The 26396-nt window shown below is 40.9% G+C and overlaps 1 protein-coding gene across 2 annotated transcripts in view; it reads left to right on the top strand.

Annotated features, from left to right (window-relative positions):
* Window positions 1-25245, top strand: part of antxr1b (ANTXR cell adhesion molecule 1b) — a 49960-nt gene extending 24715 nt beyond the window's left edge. Inside the window, exons 11-19 of one of the 2 annotated variants that reach the window (XM_007255028.4) lie at window positions 453-551; window positions 2796-2865; window positions 4561-4798; window positions 9347-9442; window positions 9716-9760; window positions 11894-11989; window positions 12764-12931; window positions 16975-17055; window positions 21494-25245. In XM_007255028.4, the coding sequence (XP_007255090.3) occupies window positions 453-551; window positions 2796-2865; window positions 4561-4798; window positions 9347-9442; window positions 9716-9760; window positions 11894-11989; window positions 12764-12931; window positions 16975-17055; window positions 21494-21982 (1382 nt within the window). In that variant the 3' untranslated portion in view covers window positions 21983-25245. The remainder of the gene's footprint in view (window positions 1-452; window positions 552-2795; window positions 2866-4560; window positions 4799-9346; window positions 9443-9715; window positions 9761-11893; window positions 11990-12763; window positions 12932-16974; window positions 17056-21493) is intronic. The other variant, XM_049468372.1, reaches the window with a different exon arrangement.
* The last annotated feature ends 1151 nt before the right edge of the window (window positions 25246-26396 follow it).

A 26396-nucleotide genomic window follows, 5' to 3' on the forward strand; every position in this document is an offset into this window, starting at 1 on the left:
TGAGAAAGAGAATTGTTGCTTTATATAAAGATGGCCTAGACAATAAGAAATTTACTAACACCCTTAAACTGAAATACAGTGTGATGTCCATTATCATACAGCAGTTTCCCAGAACAAGTTCTACTCAGAACATTCCTCCACAGATAAACCAAAGAAACCGTCCATGTGATGGTCCAGAAAGAGTCCATGTGTTCAGTCTCATATCCAAAGATTGGCCTTAAAACAAAGACATATGAGTGCTGCCAGCATTGCTGCAGAGGTTGAAGAAGTGGGAGGTCAGCCTGCAATGCTCAGACCATACACCCTGCACACAGCATCAACTCTGTCTGCATGGCACTGTCCTAGTAGGTAGCCTCTTCTGAAGCTGATGCACAAGAAATCCTGCAAACAGTTTACTGAAGATAAACCCCAGATAATCAGATTTTCTATTTGTTTTTTGTCTCTTGTCCTAGAATCCTTTGATGTGGTAGTCAGGGGAAATGGTTTCCTCTCCACGCGGGATGCAAGTCGGGTACTCTGCAGCTTCCATATCAACGACACCGTCACCATCAGTAAGCAAAACTCACCACTTCTTTTCCTCACCTCACATCATCCTCTTCCTGGGCTAATTCTAATTCTAGAATAACTTAGTTGGAAAGCATCTCATAACTTCTTCAAATCTTCATTAGTTTAGTACATTATATGTTCAAAAGTATTGGGGCAGCTCCTTAATCATCATTTTCTCTGAAATGAAGGGTATTAAAACGTTTATCCTGCTTTTGTTGGAGTATCTGTCTCTACTGTCCAGTGATGATTTTCTACTTTCTACTTGATTGATGAGGATTTGATTGCGTTCAGTGACTCCCCATACAAAAATCCCATCACAAAAGTATTATATGGAGCTCCATCATTCCTGAAAACACATTTTTTTCACTGCTCCTCAGCTCACTACTGGAGGTTTAAAACCATCTATAGCTTATGCCTGGTATTAGACATGGAGCCAACAGACTTACACATGTTTATTCACTTCAGAGAGTCCTATTGAGTTGGCAATACTTCGCTTTCACAGTCTAGTCTAGACAAGCTATGTGTTTGTGCAATGCTCTCTCTCTTAAAGTTATCACACTAGCTTCTTCTCCAACCTATTGGCCTGGCATTAGATTAGGTTTATGTTTATTTATTAGGTCCTATTATTGAGTCTGTGTGTGCATTAACTGCATTTGCACATCTGTGTCAGCAATGCAATGGGTAGCTAAAAAGCTGAGTTGCTGAATATACTGTATGCATTCAACAGAATGGGTGTCCACAAATATTTGATGTATGTATTTATGTATTTTTTTTATATTCAGATTTAAAGTATCGTATTAATCGTGCAATTACGAAACCAACCAACCCACAACCCTCCGTCTCCTGCTCCAGTCTCTTCTCCAGCAGATGGGCGAATCATCTCTGATCTAAGGGATTATTAAACCGCTAAATTGTGCTCTCAGTGCAGCGCTGCAGATTCCAGTGGATGGGTGGGTGTATATTAGTGGATGAAGGGCTGGATGGTGTTTTTCTCGAGGCAGGGTGGTGAAGGCTGGGTTTGTTTTGGACGGTGGAGTGGTGGAGAGTTTGGCCCTCTGCGGTGTTCACAGTGTCCTAATGATTTTTGGAGTTTGCCTGTGTTCCTCCGCCCATCTGCTAAAGCTATTAGTGAAGATCAGCTTTCAGGAGGGAATTTGGGCCGAGACTGGGCCAGCAAAAACACACTTTCAGAAGCTTAGAGCTTCTACTGCTGCTTTTATTCCTTCTAAGATTGTCAGAAGTTGAGGAATTGTGACTACAGGACAGTTTGTAGTTTATTATTCTCCTCCTTTTATCCTGTTCTTCAATACTCAGGACCCACAGGATAGAAAACCACCACAGAGCAGCTATTAGTATTATTATTATTATTTGACATTATTATTATTATTTGGGTGGTGGGAAGTTATTCTCAGCACTGCAGTGATTAGCACTGATTAGCATGGTGGTGGTGTTTAAGGTGTGATGTTAGTGTGTAGCAGTGCTGCTGGAGTTTTTAAACCCCGTAGAGTCACTGCTGGGAATATCTGAGAATAATCTTCTGTCTCTGACTTTATTTTATCTACAGGGTGGAGCAGCTGTAGGTAGGAGTGTCTAAGACTACGTTCACACAGTCTTTTTAATGTGACCCATATCTGATATCTGTCTTTTCTCTGTGTAAAAGTAAAAAAAAAGCTTTAGTTACGATCAGACAGAGTCACACTGCAACAAATAGGATATGTATTGGATTTCGATACACATATTAAAGTAAATATCAGACTCAATGTGTTTGTGATGTTTACACTGTTTAAAAACTCCAGCAGCACTACTCTATCTCACAACCCAAATAATAATAATAATAACTGCTCTGTGGTGGTTTTCTATATTATGGTTTCTGATTATTGAAGAACAGGGTGAATATAGGAGAATAATAAAGTAAACAGCAGAGAAACAGACACAGAACTACAGTCTGTAACTATTATACAACTACAGAGTGAACTATATGATCAGTGAAGCTGAAGAAAGATGAATAATGGGTGTAGAAACAAAGGGTTGTTGAAATGTTCTGATTTCTGATATGGATGTTTATAAATATGAGCTGAAACTGGTCTGGATTGTGTTTGGGGTGGATGTGAGCTGGGTTTAGCTGAGTCAGCTCTGCTGGAGTCTCCAAACAGATGCACAGGAAGTGAGTCTGCAGACTGCGCTCTGGATAAAGCCTTCACTGACTATTAATAGATGGATGTTTGTGTGTGTGTGTGTGTATTCTGCAGTGAAGAGGCCGCTGCTGGTGGAGGATACGTATCTGCTCTGTCCAGCGCCGGTGCTGAAGGAGGAGGGGACGTAAGTGCTGGTCAGATACTACAAACAGTAGTTTAGGAGATCCTGAGAAACCTGGAAACCGTCCTAAACACTGATTCTCCTATAGATCAAACTGACACACAGTATTTTTATGCAAGTACAGTAGTACAAAGACTCAGACCCATATATCTCATTATGACTAGAGAGAGTCATATAACTCAATATGGCTTAAAAAGTGACTTAGAAAATAGTCCCTAAACCTAAAATATAGCTTATTATTGCTAATTTAACTCATGGCACCTCAAGGCAATGTAGCTCATTTATTGCTCAGTATTGCTCACTTTACTTCAGCATTCTTTCTGTAGCTCATTTAAAGCTCACTGTAGTAACTCAGTCAAGGTCACTAGAGCACAGCATAGCTCAGTATAGCTCATTTATAGCACAGTTTTGTCCCATGTAGCTCAATATAGCTCATTTATAGCTCACTATAATAACTTAGTATAGGTCATTATAGCACAATATATCTCATAATAGCTTACTTTAGCTCAGCATTCTACCCTATATCTAATTTATAGCTAACTGTAATTACTTAGTATAGGTTACTACAGCACAACATAGCTCAGTATAGCTCATTTATAGCTCAGTATTGTTCCATGTAGCTCAATATAGACCATTTATAGCTATAATAAATCACTATAATAACTCAGTATAGGTCATACAGCTTAATATAGCTCACTATAATAACTCAGTATAGGTCATATAGCCTAATATAGCTCACTTTGATAACTCAGTATAGGGCACTATAATCACCCAATATAGGTCACTATAGCTCAGTATAGCTCAGTATAGCTCACTGTTGCTTAGTATAATAACTCAGTATAGTGCGATATAACTCACTATAGCTCTGGATCACTCATGATAACTCACTATAATTCACTGTAGCTCAGTACAGTTCACAAAAACAACACACTATTGCTTAGTCTAGCTCACTATTGCTCACTATATATCACTGTAGCTTTGTATAGCCCACTATAACTCACTGTAGCTCAGTATAAGTGAGTGTAGCTGTTATTAAGTGCAGCTCAGTGGAAAGAGAAGTTTAGGAGCCAGAATGAGATCCTGCATTTCCCCTCCAATAAACTCCTCTATAACCCATCCAGATTTCCTCTCTCAATCAGCATCTCTCTTTCCCCTCCTCACTTGCACTCTCTCTCTTTTTTTCTCTCTCTCTGTGAGAGGCGGGGTTAATCCAGTTGATTTATAGATGGGCTTCTTTGCGTTTTGTGATGTCTTCCTGTTTACACAGACATCTACTCATCCATCATCTACTAGATCATAAACATCAGATATGTTTGTTTCTGAGCCTCATCTGCAGCCAGAGGAGGAGACATTATTTTAACTTGATCATATAGTTTACTCTATAATAATTACAGAATGTACATCCTCCTCTAGATAGAGCACTGATTAGCATGGTAATGTCCTCTGCCCACAGGACACTATTGGTGGACTATTCTCAGTGCAGCCGTGTCTCTAAGGTGTTTAATAACTCCAGCAGCACTGCTGTATCTGATCCACTTACTGTACCAGCACAACACACGCTAACACCTCATACACCACTACCATGCTAATCACTGCAGTGCTTTATTAGTGTATAATATCAGAACACCAACATTTAGAGTGTGTTATTCTCTCTCTCTCTTCCTGTCTGTTTCTCTTTCTGTCTCTCGTCCCTTTTAGGTCCGCCTCCCTCCATGTCAGTATGAACAACGGTCTGAGCTTTATTTCCAGCTCCATCACCATCTCCACACTGCGCTGTGTGAGTACAGTACGGTCTCCAGGCTCTTCCACTACCAGCACCACTACCAGTACCACCACAAGCACTACTACTACTACTACTACTACCAGTACCAGTAGCAGCACCGCCGCCGCACTGCCCACTAGCTCAGCTCCAGCGTCAGTCTGCCCACAGCTCACAGTCAGTATCCACCGCCGTCCACAGCTCTCTACACCTGCAGGAACCCAGACTCCACACCTGTAGAACCCCTGCTGAACCCCCCCGCCCCTAAACTGTGCAGTGTTTTCCCTGCTGAGCTAACCTCTTTTAGGTCCAGATAAATAAATATGACTCTATTAGCTCATACCATGTCTAATACCAAGCTTGAGCTTTAGAGGGTTATATACCCCCAGTATTGAGCTGTGTAACAGTGAAACTGTGTTCTCTGGAATGATGGAGCTTCATCCAGTACTTGAATTGTGGCTGAATGCTAGGGCTGCACGATATATCATTTAAGCATAGTCATCGCGATGTGCGCAATGAGCAATGTCACTCAGACAAATCAAACACGTCATGTTGCAATGTTTTGATTCTTGACACAAAAAGTACTGTAGATACACAGCGCTGTCTCTGTGTCTGTGTGAGTGACAGGCTGCTGCTGCCTGGGAAGCGCAAGGGGGAGGGGGAGTAAATGCGAGGTAACCGCATGGCCTCCATCCACATGGTTGGGCACGTGCTTGTAAATGCACGTGTCGAACGCTGTGCGTCTCAGTCCAGCACAGTTTTGCACAGATATTTCCAGTTACAGCTGAATTCACATTTTTATTCCCAGAAAAAAATCTCTTATTTACCTTTTAAAAAGCCATTTAAATGCCTGATGAAAGGGCCGATTACTGTTGTTTTGCTGTTTTCCTCTGGTTTTGCACTGTAAAATTTTACCAATATCATGCAGCCCTACTAAATGCCATCCAATCCTCACAGCAATGTGAGATCAGAATCTAGTGGAAAGTCTTCTCTGGACAGTAGAGACAGTTACTCCAACAAAAGCAGGATAAACTCTTTTAAAACCCCTCTGATTTAAGAATAAACAGCGAATACTTTTGTTCATAGAGTTTATTTGTAATAGAGGCTCAGGAGAGAACTTAGCTCCAAACAAACAGTGCCAAACACATAGTGTATAAATACTGAAACCGAAAACAGGGGGCAGATGAGGGGGAGGGGCTAACAAACCCAAACGCAGGAGCATGTGGTTACATTTAAACGAAAGGGGGAAAAAACAGAAGAAAGCAAGAAAGAAATTACATAATGACACTAATGACACACCTGATTCCACTCGTTAACTAATTAACACTAATTAGAAGAGTGGGAGGGTGCAGAGGTCTGTAGCGTTCATTATTAGTATACCTGGCATGAGCTGCAGCAGGTCTGCAATAGCAGGGAAAACACTGCACAGGGGTGTGTGTGTGTGTGTGTCTGTGTTTTGGTAAAGGCATGTTAAATAACATAGAGACGAGTGTAAGGAGTGTGAGGGCAGCTTTATCAGTGTTTATCAGTCTTCACACCATTCACTAAAGCCTTTCTCAGTACAAACACAATACCTGACCTTCAACACACTGTGAAGCCATCTATTATACTCATACTTCATTTTAATAATCCACACTGGGAATTTTCTTTTTGTCTGGCAGCAAACAGACACAAAAATCTCACACAAGTGAACATCACAGAACACAACACGACCACAATTAAAGGAGAACTCCGGTGTAAAATGGACTTTGGGTGTAGTAAAACATGATAAAAAAATGTACCTTCATTGAAAAGCACACCTCCGCCCTCCCACAGCTTTCTGACATACAGTAATTTTGTACTTTTTGCCCAGAACTTTGTACAACGTTATCCAGGCTCAAAGAAGCTCCAGAATCCGGAGAGCCCTGACATTTAAAACAAGGCATTAATAACTGAAAAAGTGCACAAGAAGATTATAAAAACATTGTTTACATACCATACTGCAGGTAAATCTCTGGGCGCCGCCATCTTTGTACTGATAATGTCATAGAAATATAAATACATACAGTGCCCTCCATAATTATTGGCACCCCTGGTTAAGATGTGTTCTTTAGCTTCTCATAAATTGAGTTTTGTTCAAAATAATATAGGACCACGATGGGAAAAAAAAGTAAAGTCCAACCTTTAACTCAAGTAAATTTTAAGGGGGAAATAAAATCCCTGACTAAGAAATAATTATTCTTCATAAAATCACCTGTTCCACAATTATTGGCACCCCTAACATTTCTTAGGAAATAAATTTAATAAAAGTATTTCTGTCACTTCTACAGTAGTTTACGAAGTTGATCAGAGTATGTAGGAACATTTAATTAGTAATTCACAACTTCCTGTTTCCCTGGGGTATAAATATGACGTGACACAGAGGCCATTTATCTTCAACATGGGAAAGACAAAGGAACATACCATTCAAGTGAGGCAGATGTGTGTTGACCTTCACAAGTCAGGCAATGGCTACTCGCCTACACCTGTCCATATCTACTGTCAGAGGAATTATTAAGAAGTTTAAAACAACTGGAACAGTGGTAAACAAGCCTGGACGAGGACGCAAGTTTATTTTGCCACCACGCACAGTGAGGAGGATGATAAGAGAAATAAAAAGTTCTCCAAAGCTCACTGTTACAGAATTGCAACAAATGGTAGCTTCTTGGGGTCACAAAGTCTCCAAAACAACCATCAGGCGCTATCTACATGCCAACAAGCTGTTTGGGAGGCATGCACGGAAGAAACCATTTCTCACTCACAATCATAAACGCAAACGTTTGGAGTTTGCTAAGCGGTACTGGGACTTCAACTGGGACCGTGTGCTTTGGTCAGATGAAACAAAGATAGAGCTTTTTGGCAACAAATGCTCTAAGTGGGTCTGGCGTAACACAAGAGCTGAGTATGCAGAAAAGCACCTCATGCCCACTGTGAAATACGGCGGGGGATCAGTGATGCTGTGGGCCTGTTTCTCTTCTAAAGGCCCTGGGAACCTTGTTAGGGTGCATGGCATCATGAATGCTCTAAAATACCAGGACATTTTAAAACAAAATCTGGTGGCTTCTGCCCGAAAGCTGAAGATGGGTCGTCACTGGGTCTTTCAGCAAGATAATGACCCTAAACATGTGGCCAAATCTACACAGAAATGGTTCACCGCACACAGAATCAAGCTCCTCCCATGGCCATCTCAGTTCCCAGACCTCAACCCCATTGAAAACCTGTGGGGTGAGCTGAAGAGGAGAGTGCAGAGGAGAGGACCCAGGTCGTTGGATGATTTAGAGAGAATGTGCAAAGAGGAATGGTCAAAGATCCCTCTTTCTGTATTCTCCCATCTTGTGAAACATTACAGGAGAAGATTAGGTGCTGTTTTGTTGGCAAAAGGGGGTTGTACAAAGTATTAACATCAGGGGTGCTAATAATTGTGGCACACATGATTTGATGTTAAATAATTATTTCTTAATGTGGGATTTTTTTCCTACTGAATAAATTCACTTGAGTTAAAGGTTGTATTTTACTCTTTTTTTCCATCGTGGTCCTATATTATTTTGAACAAAACTCAATTTATGAGAAGCTAAAGAACACATCTTAACCAGGGGTGCCAATAATTATGGAGGGCACTGTAGACTCCGCATAGCCTGCCTCCTTTTTAATAAGCTTCTTGGTACACCCTGTGCAAGGTGTGTCACGATGCTTATTGCTAACCAACAGGCTATTTTCACCTTCAATCTGCCTCGTTTAAAAAGCAACAGTGCTCATAAATATATATCTACACTGATAGGTGTGGTGATATGGAAATGAGGTGTGTTCAGGTAAATTTCTGGCGTATTGCTATCTTGGTAACGGAAAACACAGGTGCTTCACTGACTGAATAAAACCTAGAACGTCGTCAACAGTCAGACGCTCATGAGCTGCTGGAGCTCCTTCACAGCACAGTTTCTTCTGCTGAGAAGCGTTGAACACATCCAGGTAGCTGCACTGTTAAAATAGCAATCCGCCAAAGTCAGAGCGCACCTGGCTCTTAAAGGGAATGATGAGCAAAAGACACTCTGATTTTTTTTTCACGTTACACCCAAAACACACCCCTGATAAATTAAGAGAATTAGTACATACCTTTTATGCATTTCAAGCTGCACAATGTGTACTTTTCCCATTGTTACGATAGCAAAGACACACTAAATCAAGCTGCATGGTACATGGAGGACATCTTTAGCAGGTTTTGTTTGGGATCTGAATATGATGATCAGGTTTGAGTAAGGAGATCTTGAGGTTGTGATGCTTCAATCCTGCCTTTGCTGTGGAGCGACACACTGCCCCAACAAACTGCTGTTGTGATTGATGATAGGTCACTCCTAGTATTGATAGGAGGAACACTAACAGCTCAGTGATATGTGCAGAACATCTTGACCAGCATGTGTTGCTGCGTCTCATTGAAGATCTTCTAGCTGATAGCATTTTTCAGCAGGATAATGCTCACCCACACACAGCAGGGCTTCCCAGGAACGTCACCACCAGAATGCAGTACTTCCTTTTCCTGCCTGGTCTCCAGATTTATTACCAGTACTCTGTGTTTGAAGAAATGTGTGTTAATTAGATTTCTTAGATAAACTTTTGCTTTAAAATGTTCTTCTGTTTGTTCCAGTGTTGTAGAGTGTGTGTAGAAGTCCTGTGTGTTATTGCAGAGTGTATCTGTGTGTGTTCTGCTTGCAGGTGGACGGGACGGTTCTGGCCATTGCTCTGCTGATCCTGATGTTGCTGCTGGCCGTAGCTCTGCTCTGGTGGTTCTGGCCGCTCTGCTGCACCGTGGTCAGTTAAACTCCTCTCAGTCAGACCAGTTAAAGGAGAAATCCAGTGTTAAATGGATTTGGGTTGTAGCGACATTGTTCGGAATAGCCCACCTCCTTTCTCCCCCAGCATTTCCAAATACAGTGCTTTTAGCCAATGCTCTCAACAGACTTTTGCAAGGAAGGTGTTTGAAATGTTTGATCGCTGCTTTAAAGACTTTGATGAGTTTATAGTTAATTCTCTAAGTATAAACTCTATAAAGCACAAATTCTAATAGTGTTCTTCTCCCACCAGATCATCCACGAGCCCCCGCCTCCGCCACCGCCGGAGGACAGCTCGGTAAGACCCTGCTGAGATCACTCGCACTGCCTGAGGCCCCCAATCCCTTAAACTTACTCAGAAACTCTTAAACTCAGTATCTCTAAAAATCACAAACACAGAATCTCTAAAACTCTCAACTCTAAATCACAAAAACTCTTAAACTCAGAAGCTCTCAACTCTGAAACTCAAGCATTCTCAGCTCTAAAACTCAGAAACTTAAAAACTCTCAACTCTAAATCTCAGAAACTCTAAAAATCAGGAACTCTGAAAAAAGAAACTCGTAAACTCAGAAACTCTTAAAATTAGAAACTCTTAAAATTAGAAACTCTTAAACTCAAAAACTCTCAACTCTAAATATCTCATAAAACTAAAAATCAAAATCATAAAACTATGGAACTCATCATTTTAAAATCTTGACTTTCTAGAATTCCAAGATCCCCAAATACTTATACTTCAAAATGCCAAGGTCTTTGCAATTTGGAATTTTAAATCCCTAAACCCTCAAAACTCTTTGTTATTCTTAAACAAAAAAAATGAATTTGAATTCTACTATTTAAAATTTGGAACATTTGGAACTCCAAAAATCTAAATTTATAAACAGAAAATTGGAATTATTGGAATTATAATTCTCTGAACCGTAAAACTCTAAAACACTGTGACTCTTAAAGCCAAGAATATAAAAATCTTGAAACGTGAAACTCAGGACCTCATATCCAACTTTTGTTACTCCTGAACTCAAGCTGTTGAAAGGTAGGAACTCCAGACTCTTGTCTCCGAGTGTCCTGATGATGAGGCTTGTGTTATTTTACTGAATCTGCAGTATTTTACTTCCCGTCTGTATAAACGCTGCTGGTCGGGGTTTATGGTTCTGGTTTCCTGTCCGGATCAGTACCTGATGTGTAACCCAGACTCATGCGGTTCTGAGAGGTGAGGTCAGCGTCGCTGTGAGAGTTAAACAGGGAGAGATGGTGAGATAGTCTTCAATCACACTCAGCCTCACATTAATATCAATATTATGGTGATGATCTGGCAGGAATGATCCAGATGTGCTGCTGTTGTGATGGTTGGCGAGGATGAGGATGATGAGGGAGGTTTGAGGGAATTCAGGGACACGGTTTGGAATGTGTGATTTAATAATCCTCCTCTTTGAGGATGGGTTGCCAGATCTTTGGAAAGAAGAAACGCCTCAGGCTGAACTGAGAGGTAAACCTGAGCCTGATCCTTTGAATCTGGAATCTGAATCTGGACACATAAAAATTTTTATTTACTGCCAGAGTTTTAATATTAATGCTTTTCAATATGGGCGAACAGTTAATTAAAGCTAAAATATAATAATATTAATAATATTCAATTTGTAAGTAAGTAAAAGAACCAGTAAAAAGGTTTAGATACATCTTTAAATTTAGTGTTTTTTATTGATTATTTTTGCCTATAGTTGCTCTTCCTTTCCTCGGGCACTCTTGATGAGGGCCAGTTTCATCATCATACCATTTCTGATGGTCTTCGCAGTCACTGTACTTGAGGATACTTTCAAACTTCTAGCACTTTTTCTGAATATTTTTATTTATTTATTTGAGTAGTTCTTGCCATTATATGGATTAGAACATTACTCAAATAGAGCTATTCACTGTATACCTGTAACTCTACCTCTTCACTACTTTACAACTGATGCTCTCAAACACATTAAGAGACAAGAAATTTAAGTAATTAACTCTTGATGAGTTCAGCACAGCTGTTAACTGAAAGCCTGGATTCCAGGTGAGTCTACCTCATAAAGCTGACAGAGAAAATGCAGCAGAGATGTGCAAAACTGTCGTCTAAGCAAGGGGAGCTACTTTGAAGAATGTAAAATATAAAACCTATTCTGGTTTGTTTAACACTTTTTGTTTACTAAATAATTGTATATGTTTTTCTTTAAAGAGTTTAGTATTAATCTACAATGCAGCACATTTCAAAATAATGAAAAAACATTGAATTTAAGGCGAGTCGTACCGGTAGTTGATGTATCAGTAGTGTGAGTGTGTTCTGATTGTTGTAAAGCTTCTGGCTCTGATCTGGAGTGCTGGGATCAGATGCTGAGAGCTCTTGAGCAGGACTGTGGAGTTGTGAGTAATGAGTTCTATTATCTGAGCTTCATTCTGATCTCTGCAGGATGAAGAGGAGGACGGCTATCCGAAGAAGAAGTGGCCGACAGTGGACGCCTCTTATTATGGGGGGAGGGGAGTCGGCGGCATTAAACGCATGGAGGTGAGGTTGAACACCTTAAATAGCCCATATCCACAGTACTGCTGCACTACAGTAAGCACCAGAAATATCTGCACCCAGGAGGAAGATAAAAGTGATCAGCATCAATAAATAATTATACATTTACACTGATATCTAGGGTAATATTTATTGATCTAAAGATACAGAAGAAGTGTAATGTGTAACACATGTGCAATGCATGTGTAATGTATGTGTAACGCTGCAACATGCCAGACGTCTTAGCATGGAGTTGTAGAGGTTCCTAATGGTTTTCCTGTGATAATCCATTTCATGCAGCTCCAATATTCTCACACAGTGGCTGCAGATTGTGTGGTAGGAGTACAGGAGTTTTGATAGAGCGTCCAATAGAATAACATCCCACACATTTTCTATAATCAGTGATAGATCTAGAGATACAGCAGCTGGACATGGTTTAGTATCTTCAGTGTCTTCAAGATTCAAACCTCTTGAGACACAGCAGCAGCAGTGTGTAGATGAGCATTGTCCTGCATTGTGTTCAGTGTTCAGTGCAGGTAGAGTCACTGGATGCAGGACCTTGTTAACCTTAGTAACGTTAGGCTGTTAAAATTCCTGCATCATTGTACCAAATTACACCTCCAAACACCATGACACCAGACCTTCTGGATGCTTGATTCATTGGAGTGGGTGGAGCTAAAATGCTGGAACCAGATCCTCATTGTTACTTACTCTTATTCTTATGCTGATTTGTGTAAGTGTATAAATCATTTGATGTGTGTGTGTGTGTGTGTGGTACAGGTGCGGTGGGGAGATAAGGGATCTACAGAAGAAGGGGCGAAGCTGGAGTTGCCGAAGAATGCCCGTGTGAAGATGCCCGAGGAGGAGTTTGAGTTCCCTCCGACCCGAACCCTCAACAACGGCATGCGCAAACCCATCCGCCCACAGAAGTGGTACTCCCCCATTAAGGTACCAGCTATTCATGTGCAGGTCCATGTTAGTGTTTTTCATCAGCAGCTGGAGTCAGAGAGAGAGTACAGTAGGTCATGCTACTTCTTCATCAGCAGCCGGAGCCCGAGAGAGAGAGAGTATAGTAGGTCATGCTGCTTCTCCATCAGTAGCCGGAGTTCGAAATAGAGAGTACAGTAGGTTATGCTGCTTCTCAATCAGCAGTCAGAGTCCGAGAGAGTTCTGACTAAACAATAAAATAACAAAAACAAAATAACAAAAAGTAGTGGTGTTGTGCCGAATGAGTGTCACACAGCAGTATGGGTACAACAGATTACAGTACTGGTGATTCTGTATCTACTGTAACTGTAGATTAACATTTATTTATATAGTGTGCTCCTGCACTTGATAGGAGGCGATTCTGGCAAGAAGGCATAATTCGGCACAACACCTAACTGGCAAGGGAACTCACTAAAGTCACTACATTCTACGAACTAATCAGTGTATACCAATGAATTCTGAAGTATAGTAAGACCCACAAAGTCACTAAACTGCAATGTGAAACTGAAACTAACTGGATTAAATACAGTACAGAATACAATGTAACACACACATTAAGCTCGTTAGGGCTTTCGTGAGCCTGCAGAAAGAGAACTTCTGGGATTGGTGAAGAATGCGTGATGAGGACAGCATGGCCGGCTCGGTTCTGCTCTGGTTCTGGTCTTGTATTCAGGCTAATGAGCATCACCTCATCTGCACTGATGACTGCAGCAGTTTGGCGGGGCCGTGAGCGGTGTGGTCATCATCTGGCCAGTGAGTGGGTCAGTAAGGGCCCGCTGGAGCTTCGGGCCCGGGAGAGCGCCGGGTTTGGGCCGAGGTTCAGGCATTGTTGTATAATGCCTCTGTCAGCTGGAGGGGGGGGGGGGGGGGGGTAATTGGAAGCAGACGCTGAACTGGGTTAACCCCAGGGAACTGGATCTGCAGGGCTGGGTCTCGTCCCAACAAAACAAATACCTCTGGCTCTGTGCTGAGAGCTTTACGGCCCGCTCTGGGATCCGGTGAGCGACGGTTCGGACCGGGACACGAGGCGACCGACAGGTACTGACGCTGGAATGGACCGGGTTTATTTATCTTAAGTGTCAAAGAGGAATTTCATTGAATCCTCACATAAATCTAAAGCTGAGATGTGAGAAGAGCAGGTTTGGTCTGAATACAGGGCTAAACAATAATACAACATCGATATTTATCGCGATAGAATGACTGATATAATTCTAAAACAAAATTTCTATATTTTAATTTCACTCAAAATCCACCTGAGGTTTGCAATAAGCTGGTAACAGCTTGCACAACCATGCACAGTTAATCAATCTCAAAAAAACAGTTAGCATCAGGGCTAACACACTCCAATCCTGCTAAGGCTGGCTAGCATCATAGCTAAACTGCGCCAACACTGTCATAACTGACTGCTGCATCTCCTTTTAGCATCACAAGTTAAACCTGGCTAGTTTAGCTAGCTATTAGCTAGCATTAAGCCACTAGTTGCATTCCAGTATGCTGAGTTCAATAACTATGGACTCAAGTGAACTTTTCTAATCCAGCTCAGAAAAACAGTTAGCATCAGGGCTAACACACAAGACCTGCTAAATTGGATTATTAGCATCATAGCTAAACTTTATCAACCCTTGCGGGCTTGGTGCTTGGTTGTCTGCTCTCATGCCAATAACTAAGGATTTGAGTGAAATACAGCCATGATCCATATCATTACTCTAAACTAATTAATCTTTGTATGTTGGTCTGTACTGGCCTGTGTTAGTCTGTGTTGGTCTGTACTGGTCTATGTTGGTCTGTACTAGTCTGTGTTGGTCTCTACTGGTCTTTGTGTGTCTGTACTGGTCTATGTTGGTCTGTACTTGTCTGTGTTGGCCTGTATTGGTCTGTACTAGTCTGTTTTGGTTTCTACCGGTCTGTGTGTGTCCGTACTGGTCTGTGTTGATCTGTACTGGTCTGTACTGGTCTGTGTTGTTCTGTACTGGTCTGTGTTGGTCTGTACTAGTCTGTGTTGATCTGTACTGGTCTGTGTTGGTTTGTGTTGGTCTCTACTGGTCTGTGTTGTTCTGTGTGTGTCTGTACTGGTCTGTGTTGGTCTCTACTGGTCTGTGTTGTTCTGTGTTTTTCTGTACGGGTCTGTGTTGGTCTGAACTAGTCTGTGTTGGTCTGTAGTGTTCTGTGTTGGTTTGTGTTGGTCTCTACTGGTCTGTTTTGGTCTGTGTTTTTCTGTACTGGTCTGTGTTGATCTGTACTAGTCTGTGTTGGTCTGTGTTGGTCACTAATGGCCTGTGTTTGACTTTACTGGTATGTGTTGGTCTGTACTGGTTTGTGCTGGTCTGCACTAGTCTGTGTTGGTCTGTACTGGTCTGTGTTGTTCTGTGTTGGTCTGTACTGGTCTGTGTTGGTCTGTACTGGTCTGTGTTGGTTTGTACTTTGTGTCTGAGCTTGTGGTGCAGGATGGAGCTAGGTGGTGTAATGGGAGGACTGGTCTGGTAGTGGGTCGGTATATAAACTGGGAGTGGTATGGTAGCGGTTAGCGCTGCCGAACACATGCTCAACACATTCCACACGTAATCCAGCTCAGAGCTCGAGTCAGATCTGATTGGACGGCGCTGTTTGTGGCAGGCAGACTGCTTCTGAAACCGGGCCAGAGTTCTGGAGGTCACTGCGGTAACAAGCGCACGCTCCGCACGGAACCGCCACCAGTATGAAAGTCATTATTCAGCTAAACATCAAACAGATCACCCACTGATGCAGCCAATCACCCCAGAACTGTTGAAATCTGAAGAAAACAGTGTTTGTGCAGTTTTAACTATTTCAGGGTGGTTGCTAGAGTGTTGATATCTAGTTGCTTTGGCCTTCCAGGTGGTTCCTAGGGTGTTCCAGGCTCTCTGCTAGGTGCATTCTGCTGTTGATTGCTATAGTGTTGCTAGGCAGTTGCTGTGGTGCTATTCTTAGTTGCTAGGGTGTTGCTTGCCAGTTGCCTTGGTGCTCCAGGTGGTTGTTAGGATGTTAGCATGCAGCTGTTAATATATTAAAGATGATTAATAGGGTGTTTCAATGCAGTGTTGCTATGCAGATGCTTTGGCCTTCCAGTTGGTGGCTAGGGCATTCCAAGTGTCTGTTTTGGAATTGCTATGCAGTTGCTATAGTATCTTAGGCGGTTTTTAGGGTGTTGATTTACAGTTACCATGGTGTTTTTAGGTGTTTTCATGTGGTTGCTGGGGTGTTGCTAATAATAGTACCATATAGTATAGTCGCCGTGGTGCTGTTGTTGATTGCTAGGGTGTTGCTTGCCAGTTGCTGTGGTGCTCCAAGTCGTTGTTTGTGTGTTAGAACAGAGCTGTTAAGATATTCAAGGTGGTTACTAGGGTGTTTCAAATGGCTGTTTTGGTGGTGTTAGGCATGTTCTTGTGGATGATAAGGTGTTATTGCTTTGGTGCCCCAAGTGGTTGCTACCCACACTGTAAAATGTATTTGTTTACAGGAAATATTTACAGTATGTCCCTGTAATATTGTTGTCTGAAAAAATGGCTAAACAGACAGTTTTTTGGGTCATGTGCTTTTACAGAAAAAATATTTTTTCTGGCATCTCGAGAGCCAGGAAAAAAAGGTAAAAAAAAGCGATTTACTATTTTGTATCTTATGGAAAATTACACTTTTCAACTGTTTTTTTTTTCTAGCTGCCATAAAAAAAACAGATTTGACACATTTTTTTTTACAATGCAGACAAAATTTCTTCAAAAAATTACCGCACATGAAGACGCCCGACTGCTGAGTATAATATGAGAATCGTCTCAAACTTCCAATGTGTTCCAGTAACGTTGAGGTGTGGATTCTGGAGTGGCCGGGTTGTTCTGAAAGCAGCAGAAGCTTCATTATTTCTTTCTCGTTTTAAAGATTCTTTAAAGAAAAAGCTAAAAATATGATTTCTGTGTGGGTAAAAGTTCTATAAATATAAAAAGTGGTCAAAAGAATAAAATTATTTTGTGTGTGTGTGTGTGTGTGTGTTGCAGGGGAAGCTGGACGCTCTGTTGGTGTGGTTGAGGAGAGGATATGATCGTGTTTCTGTGATGAGGCCGCAGCCCGGAGAGAAGGTAAGCCAATCAGCCAATCAGCACTGAGTGTTCCCAAATTATAGGCTACACGCTGATTTCTGGGAAATGACTGGACAGAGATAAGGGTCAACACTCTCAGAGAGAAGTTCAACATGCCTCCAGCACCAGAACCGCATCATATGATTAATACAATCCTCAATCAGACGTAGATGACAAAATAAAAAAAATCAGTGTTTCTCACATTTAATTTGGCTTTCATTTGATTGCAGACGACAACCTTACTATACACAATACTACCCTTATGTTCACCATGTCCAGAAGCTCCGCCCATTTCTCTACTACAATACAGAGTTACTATATTCACTAATACCACTTACAACTTTACTGTACACAACACAAGCCTTATAATCACCATGTCCAGAAGCTCCGCCCACTTCTCTACTATAATATAGAGTTACTATATTCACTAATACAACTTACAACTTTACCGTAAAACAAAAGAAGCCTTATGTTCACTGTCCAGAAGCTCCGCCCACTTCTCTACTACAATACAGAGTTACTATATTTACTAATACCACTTACAACTTACTTGCTTGAAACAACACAAGCCAAACAACACAAAGTTCACCATGGCCAGAAGCTCCGCCCACTTCTGTACAATACAGAGTTACTATATTCACTACTATATTCACTAATACCTATGTGTGACATGCCTGTGTTACCAAGATAGCAATAAACGTTTGACTGTTGACGTCTTTCTAGGTTGTATTCCGTTAGTGGAGCACCTGTGTTTTCCGTTGCCAAGATAGCAATACTCCAGATATTTACCTAAATACATCTCATTTCTAGAACACCACGACCATCAATGTAGATATATTTAGAAGCACCGTTGCTATTTAAACAATGAAGATTAAAGACAGAAGTAGTAAAAATAGACTGTTGTACACAGTGTGCTCAGAATAGTCAGTATTACAGATAATATTACTCTATTTTTTTGAGGGGGGAAGACAAAAATGGATAAAGAATGGGATTAAATAACTAAACATCTGAAACACTTCATCACATGATGTCTTTGGTGCCAAAACATCTGGTGGTGGTGAAATCTTAAGATTAAGACTCTCAATAATCCATCCCTGTTTAGAACATCGTAAACAACGTGGACAACGTGTTTTACTGCTATAACTGATCAATACAAAACCATCCAGCACATCACAGCGTTACACGTTACAGCGTTTCATAACACAACATCTGAGTCTGATTACACTCACGTGGACTAAAGCACTGCCGAGCTGGAGTTGTCTGAAGTGGCTGATTGCTGATTGGACACAAAGGACAAGTATAAAAGCTCTGTCCGCCCCATTATTCCCTCTTATTGACGGGAAAATTATATATCAGACGTGAGGGACATGTGAGGACAGCTTTTCTCCTGGTTCGAGGTTGGTTCTTAACCCCGACAATGATGAGAGGCTTTTAACTCTTGCCTTTGATGAAGATAAACACAGTCTTCTAAACTCCGGCTCATCTCTGCGCATCATTTACTGCGGAAATCAGATATCAATGATTGCAGCATTGTTAGGAAATGATGGGTAGGAGAGTAAATGGAAATAAAAGGGAATCCTCTAAACAGATAGGACGAGCTCGTGAAGCTTTCAATAGAGGAGAACATAATAGAACATTAGTTTATAATGAAAGCAAGTTAATTTGCCAGGGATCAATTTATCAATAAACACATAAAACCTTTTCACACCATGTACGATTCTTTTAAACGAAAAAATGGATGCAATTTTTAGCATAGTGGAAGTCAGATGTATGTTTTGCCTTCTGTTTTATCTAACTAAAACATCTCAGGAGTAGTGGAACCCCTTACCTCCGTGGGGGAACTGCTAATATCAGCAGTGCTGCATCTTCTACTATAATTCCTCAGTTTACTGAGATGTGGAATAAAGCAGCAGAACTTCTAAAACAGTAAACATTAGAACTTCCAAATTAGCTAAAAGGAAGAACCATTTAAAAGAATAAAGACTCAACAGAACACTGTCAAAAACAAAACAGAACTCTAAAAAAGAGCCTCACAGAAACATCTACTAAAAGAAATAAGAGCCACCAAAATAAATAAAGACTCAACAGGAGAACCTCACCAAAACACCTACCAAAAAAGAAAACAGGACTCAACGGGAGACCCTTACCAAAAAGGTCTTCCAATATAAATCAAGACTCAACAGGATTCCCTCACCAAAACATCTACCAAAAAAGAAACCAGGACCCAACAGGAGAACCCCACCAAAATATCCACACAAAAGTAACCAGGACTCAACAGGAGACCCTCACCAATAAGATCTACAAAAAAAACAGGACTAAAACAGTAGGACCTCATCAAAAACATCTACCAAAAGAAACCAAGACTCAACAGGATACCTTCAACAATAAAGTCTGCCAAAATCAATCAAGACGTAACAGGAGAACCTCATCAAAAGATCTGCCAAAAGAAACCAAGATATAAAAGGAGAACCTCACTAATAACATCTACAAAAAGAAATCAGGGCTCAACTGGAGACCCTCGCCAATAAGATCTACAAAAAAAGAAACCAGGACTAAAACAATAGGACCTCACCAAAACACCTACCAAAAAACAGGACTCAACAGAAGAACCTCCCTAAAATCCTGAAGAAGAATTAAAAAGGTGAAAAAAATGAACTAAGAAGTAAGAAGGAACTGTTACTGAAAAGTAGAACCTCCCTAAAAGGAAGAGGGATCTCTTAAAAACATGAGAAGAAGAACCACTAAGTATGTTGTTACGTGTCACAAATCCAAAATCTGCAGGAACTGTGTGAGAAAACTGGAACTATTATGGGATGGATTATCACAGGAGGAACATTAGGAACCTCTACAACTCCATGCCAAGATGCCTTCTGTTCGTGTAGATCAATAAATATTACCCTAAATATCAGAATAAATTCATAATCATTTATTGTTTCTATTCTTTATCTTGGTTTCTTTTCTGTGAGCATCTAATTTCTGCGTTTTAGTCGTGTTGTTGTCCCACTGGGTATTACAGTAAATGCTGTTATTTCTCTCCAAACGTCACGCTGAAAACAGACCCCATCGAGACTCCATTAGATCATTCCCTGGACTCCCTGCAGAACCGGCTGAGCCGGGCCGAGCTGAACTAGGTAATCCAGAGGAGAAAAGAGTCCAGATGTTAGTAATCAGGATTCTGAGCGAAGCTGAAGCCGACTGTAGATAATGCTGCTCGTATAGGAATGCAGTGCCATCTGCTTAATGCATCACGACTCGACCCAAAACACTCACCCTGCGGCCCGACCGCCTCGTCGCTCTGAGATACGGCGGATAAAGCAGGAATCCAGAGATCAGACCGGAATATAAAAAGCCGAGACCGATAAACCAACAAAGGCTCTTTCAGAAGCTGGAAGAGATGAAAGCAAGCGCTAATAGAGAAAAGAAATGAAACAACAGTGAGCCGACTGTAGCAGAAGTTCTACTGACAAGATCTCAAACTAAAACTTCAACTAACTGCTTCTTTGTTCTCTTCAAAAGAAACCAAAAAAATCACCATGCTACGGTAACTGGTGTAATCATATCCCAACTTATCAGACTTGATGAGAACAGCAGCTAACAGCAGTGAGAAGTTCAAAAGATAACCTTGGTAAAAAAATATAGAAGAAGAACACTAGAGAAGAATAGAGAAGAACACTAAATGGAAGCAAGACTCAAAACGGGAAGGTCCAATATAACTACCCAGGGAATTCCAAGCATTGTTCAAGAAGAAGAACAACCACAAAAATGACCCGAAACTCAAAGAACCTGAAGAAGATCCTCTTAAAAGCAGAAGGAAGAAACACCAAGAACTCAAGATCCATGAATTCAAAATAATATGAATTCAAAATAATATGAATTCAACCATTTTTAAGAGATTAGGAAAAACATTGAGCAATTCGCCTAGAACATTCTGGAACACTTATCGGACTTATTGACTGATACAATCACATGATCTTAAATCCCAGTTTGGTCCGAGTCCGTTAGAGAAGTGGGCGGAGCTTCTGGACATGGTAAATATTGTGTTGTGTACAATAGTAAAGTTGTAAGTGGTATTGCAAAGCTTCTGGAGATGGTTGTACTTTATTGCTGACATCACAAGATCACATTTTGATAATGTTTAATAAAATATTCATTATTTGTTTCATCCGGTATTGTTGTTACAGTCCCTAAAGTGCTGATTGGCAGCATTGTGTCTCAATCTTGATCAAAATAAACATACAAATGTAAAAGAATGTTTGAGGTTTTCATGCAGTAAAAACGATTAAAAACCCCTTTGTCTATAGATTAAACTAAGCTTAATCCTCACCTATAGACTAAACCTAAGATTGATCCTGGTCTGTAGACTTGGCTACCTCTTCTTCAGGGAACCATAGATCCGTGTACAACCGAGTTGACTGTTGTCTTTGGTTCTGATCCACAGGGTCGCTGTATGAACTTCACCCGGGTCAAATCGTACCCGCCCCCTCGGTACCCCCGCAACAACAGCTCCATCGACAACCAATCCAGACACATATACAGCCTGCCCCATAGCTCTGCCCCTCCTGCACCAAAGAGCAACCTGCCCCCAACCCCGCCCTGCTACCCCACCCACTCCACAGACCCGCCCTGCAACTACCCTGACCACCTCGCCTACCCCTGCCACTCCCCCACCACCTCATTGCCCCCCCTACCTCTAACCCCACCCCCAACATCCATTAGTCCACCCCCTTACACTCCTCCACCCACCAGAGCTTTACCACCAGCCTCCTTCACTCTCACTTTGGCCCCGCCCCCCTCTCCACCAACCGCCTGTCTGTCCCTATCAGTGACTGGCTCACTGCCCCCGCCCCCTCATTCTGCCCCACCTGGCAGAGCTCCTCCTCCCTCCCGCCCTCCACCGCGCCCCTCCCACGACGATCTCCAGGACTGATTGGGTCTTGCAGGGTCCATCTTACAATGAGGAACTTCTCCAACCCAATTGGAGGATCCAGTCCGAGTTACTCCACCCATCTACAGGTTTCTCCAAGTTCTCCACCAATCATGTGACCACCAATCGGCTCAGATCAGGACATGGATGGGATTTTATGTTCTGGACGAGGTTCTAGAAAGATCCGTCCAAAATACGCAACTTCTCTGCTCAAATTCATCTAAAGAACCAAAAGCTTCAGAGACTTTCCACGCTTTCCATCCTGTCTGAACATTGGTCTGGACCTCCAGTGGAAACTTTCTTTAAACATCTAAACAATTTGCCAAAGGTTGAGAATTTTTGAGAATTTGAAAAAAAAAAAACTTTTTAAAAATGTCTTCCTGTACATTCCAAATCAGACCAGGGTCAGTTCTCGAAGGTTAGAGTTGAGCACAGTTTGGTTGTTTCCCAGCTTGAAGACACTTGAACACATCTGGAAACATATTAACTCAACTGGTCGAGTTATTTAACTAACTAATTGGCACCTAATCAAGTTAATGCTACATCAAACAAAACTTTATATTCATAAGAAATGTGGTGGTGGTTCAGCTAAAATCCATATTATACCCACTACCAAACGTTTCTGATTTGCGTAGTTGGTGTTTTATGATTTGGTCTAGGTTCTGTAAAGATCTGTCTTAATATGGAACTTCTCTGCTACAAAAGTTCAACTCAATTCATGTTCAGTCAAATCTGATGCAAACAAATCTACCTTAAAAACCAGAACGCTTCAGAAACTTTCCATCTTTTCAGCGCTTTTCATCCTGTTTAGACAACAGTCTGGACAAGCTCAGTGTTCTCCGGTGAACATCAACTCAAAATCTAAACTTTTTAACAAATCTAGAGCATTTTTAAGACTTTAAAAAAGTGTAAATTCCTTCCAACTCATTTCTAAATAAGGTAGGCCAGAGTTGAGCACAGCAGTTGTAGCGACCTGCCAACTAGTCAAACTTCAGTCAACTGATCGAGTTATTTTACTAATTTGCAACACATCCTCAGTAATAACCAAAGTCCATGTCACATTACCAACAAATGTCAATGTGTCAAATCAGACGAATCAGGGTGTCCAGCATCAGTTCTGGAAGGTCAGAGTTGACCAGACCTAGCTGGCAACTAATATAATTCAGTCAACTAGGTGGGATAGTTGGGTTATTTATCTGGATTAATTTTAAGGCCCAATCCCAGTTGCCCCTCAGTTTTGCGTGTTCAGGTCTAGAGGTAGGGGGTCCGGATTCTCGTTAGTCTGTAGGGGTAGGTTAGGGGAAATGTTGGAGCTACATGATCCTTCACACAGAGATTTTTTAAAGGAACACTCCAAACAGAGAGTTATGTACCATAGTTTAATGTGTAGTTTAAATGTTTAATGGTAATTCTCTTTATAACAACTCTGTTCTAAGGGTAAATATCACACTCCAAAATAAGGGGTACTGTACAAATTAGAAATTGGATTGGGCCACAATCACACCAAACATTCAGAACAAAGTATAACAGTTCTATTGTAACTTTGTAGAGATGGGTCTTAGTGTATCAAACTCTCCTTAGCACTGAATGTTTTCTCAGAATCAATCAGTTTAAATCTGTATAAATGTGTTGACAAACGCGCCAACGCAACAAACTTTAGGTTTCTCACTATTTCTTGATGTTTCTCTTAATATATTAAAATCTTTTGGAGTATGTTGTTGCAGGTGGGTGTGGTCTTAGCAATCACTAATAGCAACATGCAGTAGCTGAAACAGAGTGCTTACGCGACCTATTCCTCACATATGGTACAACACCCTGGATACCCTTGAGTATTAATGAGAATACGAATAATAATGTTGTTGTTACCTTACAAGTCACAAGACATTCGGCTTTAACTCAATCCAACACATCTGTATGTGATGAATTTTCCAGTCTATCGTTTTATCTGAAGCACACGTCTGGTTTTTGAGCCACCAGAACCAGAGCTGGACGCCCCTGTTATAGAATAAAGCTTGGTAAGGTCTTACTGCTGGTTCTGAACGTGAGTAATGGAGTAGTAGCATTAGTTTCTAAAAGAAACATCATTATTACAACTGATAAATCGATGGGAATTGACTAAGGTTTTACACATGAACGATTTTCCACATCAATATCTGTGTAATGATGTAGGTGAAGAGAATGTTTACGTCAGTGACGGTTCTCTAAGTTAAACAGCTCGGCTCACACAGTGCTATAATAAAGACGATGTATAGAATTGCGGGCGAACGCAATACGCTAATCCTATTTTACTTGAGAGATCAGATCATCAAGGCTCTGCTTTATCGCTGCTTTATACCAGGAGAACATCGTTACAGAACAGAGGGAGCAGCAGAAACGTACAGATGTAGAAATAAATGGTGGGAGTTTTACCTTTGAAGTTTTGTAGAACTTTCAGGCTTGTAATATATATATGTATATTGTATATATGGCAGTAATTATCTCTATTATTAGCGGCTTTGCAGATGCTCAGCACAGCAAGGATGCAAACAGCAAAACAAGGCTTCTATTACGACTTATCCCATGATGTTTTCCTGTTTGAAGGACCAGTATGTATGTTATTTTGTGTACTAAACGATTAAATGATGTGAATCATAAGGATAGAGTTTAATGCTAAGTTTAAGCTAGTTTTGGCATTTCTTGAATTAGTATCTTTGAATTGTTGACTCATTACAAAGCAGAAATATGTTTATGTTTTAGCCTCTGATTCCGCCCACTGCGGACTGGCTAACACAATTCATGCTACAATATGCTAACGTGAACTGCTAGCAGACACCATTAGCTTATTAGATCAACTTGTCGGTCACCGTTGAAAAAGTTCTTAATCTTATTTTGCGCTTCTTCGCAAAATAGATTCAGTGTTCTCAACCTGGCAACCTTGGGGAGGAGAAAAGGCGGGGGAGCAACTCTCTCCAGTGTTTGAAATCGGACTCCAGTAGCTATTTTACACGCTTGATGTTATTTGATACATACTGTTCCTTTAAATCAGGTGATCAGACTTGTTTATCTTCTGGACTCTGCAGAGTCTGATGATGTTAAGTGTTAATTCAGTCTGTGTGGATCTTTGTGCAATATGGGGCATTAATGTAACGAAGAGCATGACTTACACACTCCTGTTCTGACCCAACACACACACACACAAACACACACACACACACTTTCTTACCGATCTCAAAGTGAATGTATGTGTACAATTCTTTTTTCTAAATAAAAGTTTTTTTTTATTAAAATGCAGGTGTTGATTTATTAAAAACAATTAAATGTTGATTGTAAAGTTTAAAGGAGCAGTCTGGTAAGTTTTATTATAATTTTATTTTTACTGTTATTAGTCATCCTATTTTCTAGCTGCTGTTCCTCCTGTGGTTTCTTAAACCCTGATCCTGCAGTCTGCTCAGGAATCCGCAGGACAATTCCCGGTGGGCTGCTCTAAGTTGACCAATAGGAGAAGAGTATGGGTAAAATCAATGCAATGCCAATGCCATGGTAATAAATAGTAGGAAATAAGTATAGCACACCTTAAAACTGACTCATAGGAAAATAATATTGCTTACAATCAACCAATAGGAGCACAGCATGGTTAGAAATAAACCAATAAGAGAATAATACAGTTTAAAATTGACCAAGAGCAGCATAGCTTACAAACTGACCAATGGGCACAAACCTGACAAAAAATATAAAATAGTTTACCAATAGAAGAATAACATAAATTAAACTATATTATATTATATTAATAGGTAGATAAATTGACTGCAGATAAATGTTCTGATCCTGGAGTTCTGAGGAAAGTGCAGTAAACAGTAAACAGTGTTTTATTTGTTATATTTCAGCAGATTAAATTTATTACAGTCCACAGTTTTATAGAGGGAGGAGTTCAGAGCAGCAAAACCACCAACTGACCTCTGCTCTACTTCAACACCACAGGCTGTAAATCACTATAGCTTTTACAGCACAGCGTCTCCAAAACTGGAGCCCCCACAGGTCTTGCACCTCCGCTGGCTGGTTGTAGAATGATATTCAGCCCCGCCCATGTTTCAATTACAAAACAGCCCCGCCCATTTTTCCAGATGGAAATGTTATTTTTTTTTTGGCATTTTTACTGAGACATTACTCTCAAGACTTTTTTAAACTGAGTCTGATTTTTATGGAAGAAAAATGCACGTCAAGTGTTAAAAAAATTTAACGTGCATATTAATGATGACCTTCATACTGAATCCGAAACAAATGTTGATATGGTTGTTACATCCAAAAAAATCCTACTTGGTGTGAAAGGACCTTCACTGGATGAACCATAGACTGTGTATAGCTGGACAGAGCATCGTCTCTCAAGAGTAAAGCCACCACAGGTCGGGCGCCCCCTGCTTTCTTTTCAGAAAGCTGTGTA

Source organism: Astyanax mexicanus, chromosome 20 (assembly GCF_023375975.1).
Source record: "Astyanax mexicanus isolate ESR-SI-001 chromosome 20, AstMex3_surface, whole genome shotgun sequence".
Taxonomy (NCBI): Eukaryota; Metazoa; Chordata; class Actinopteri; order Characiformes; family Acestrorhamphidae; genus Astyanax; species Astyanax mexicanus.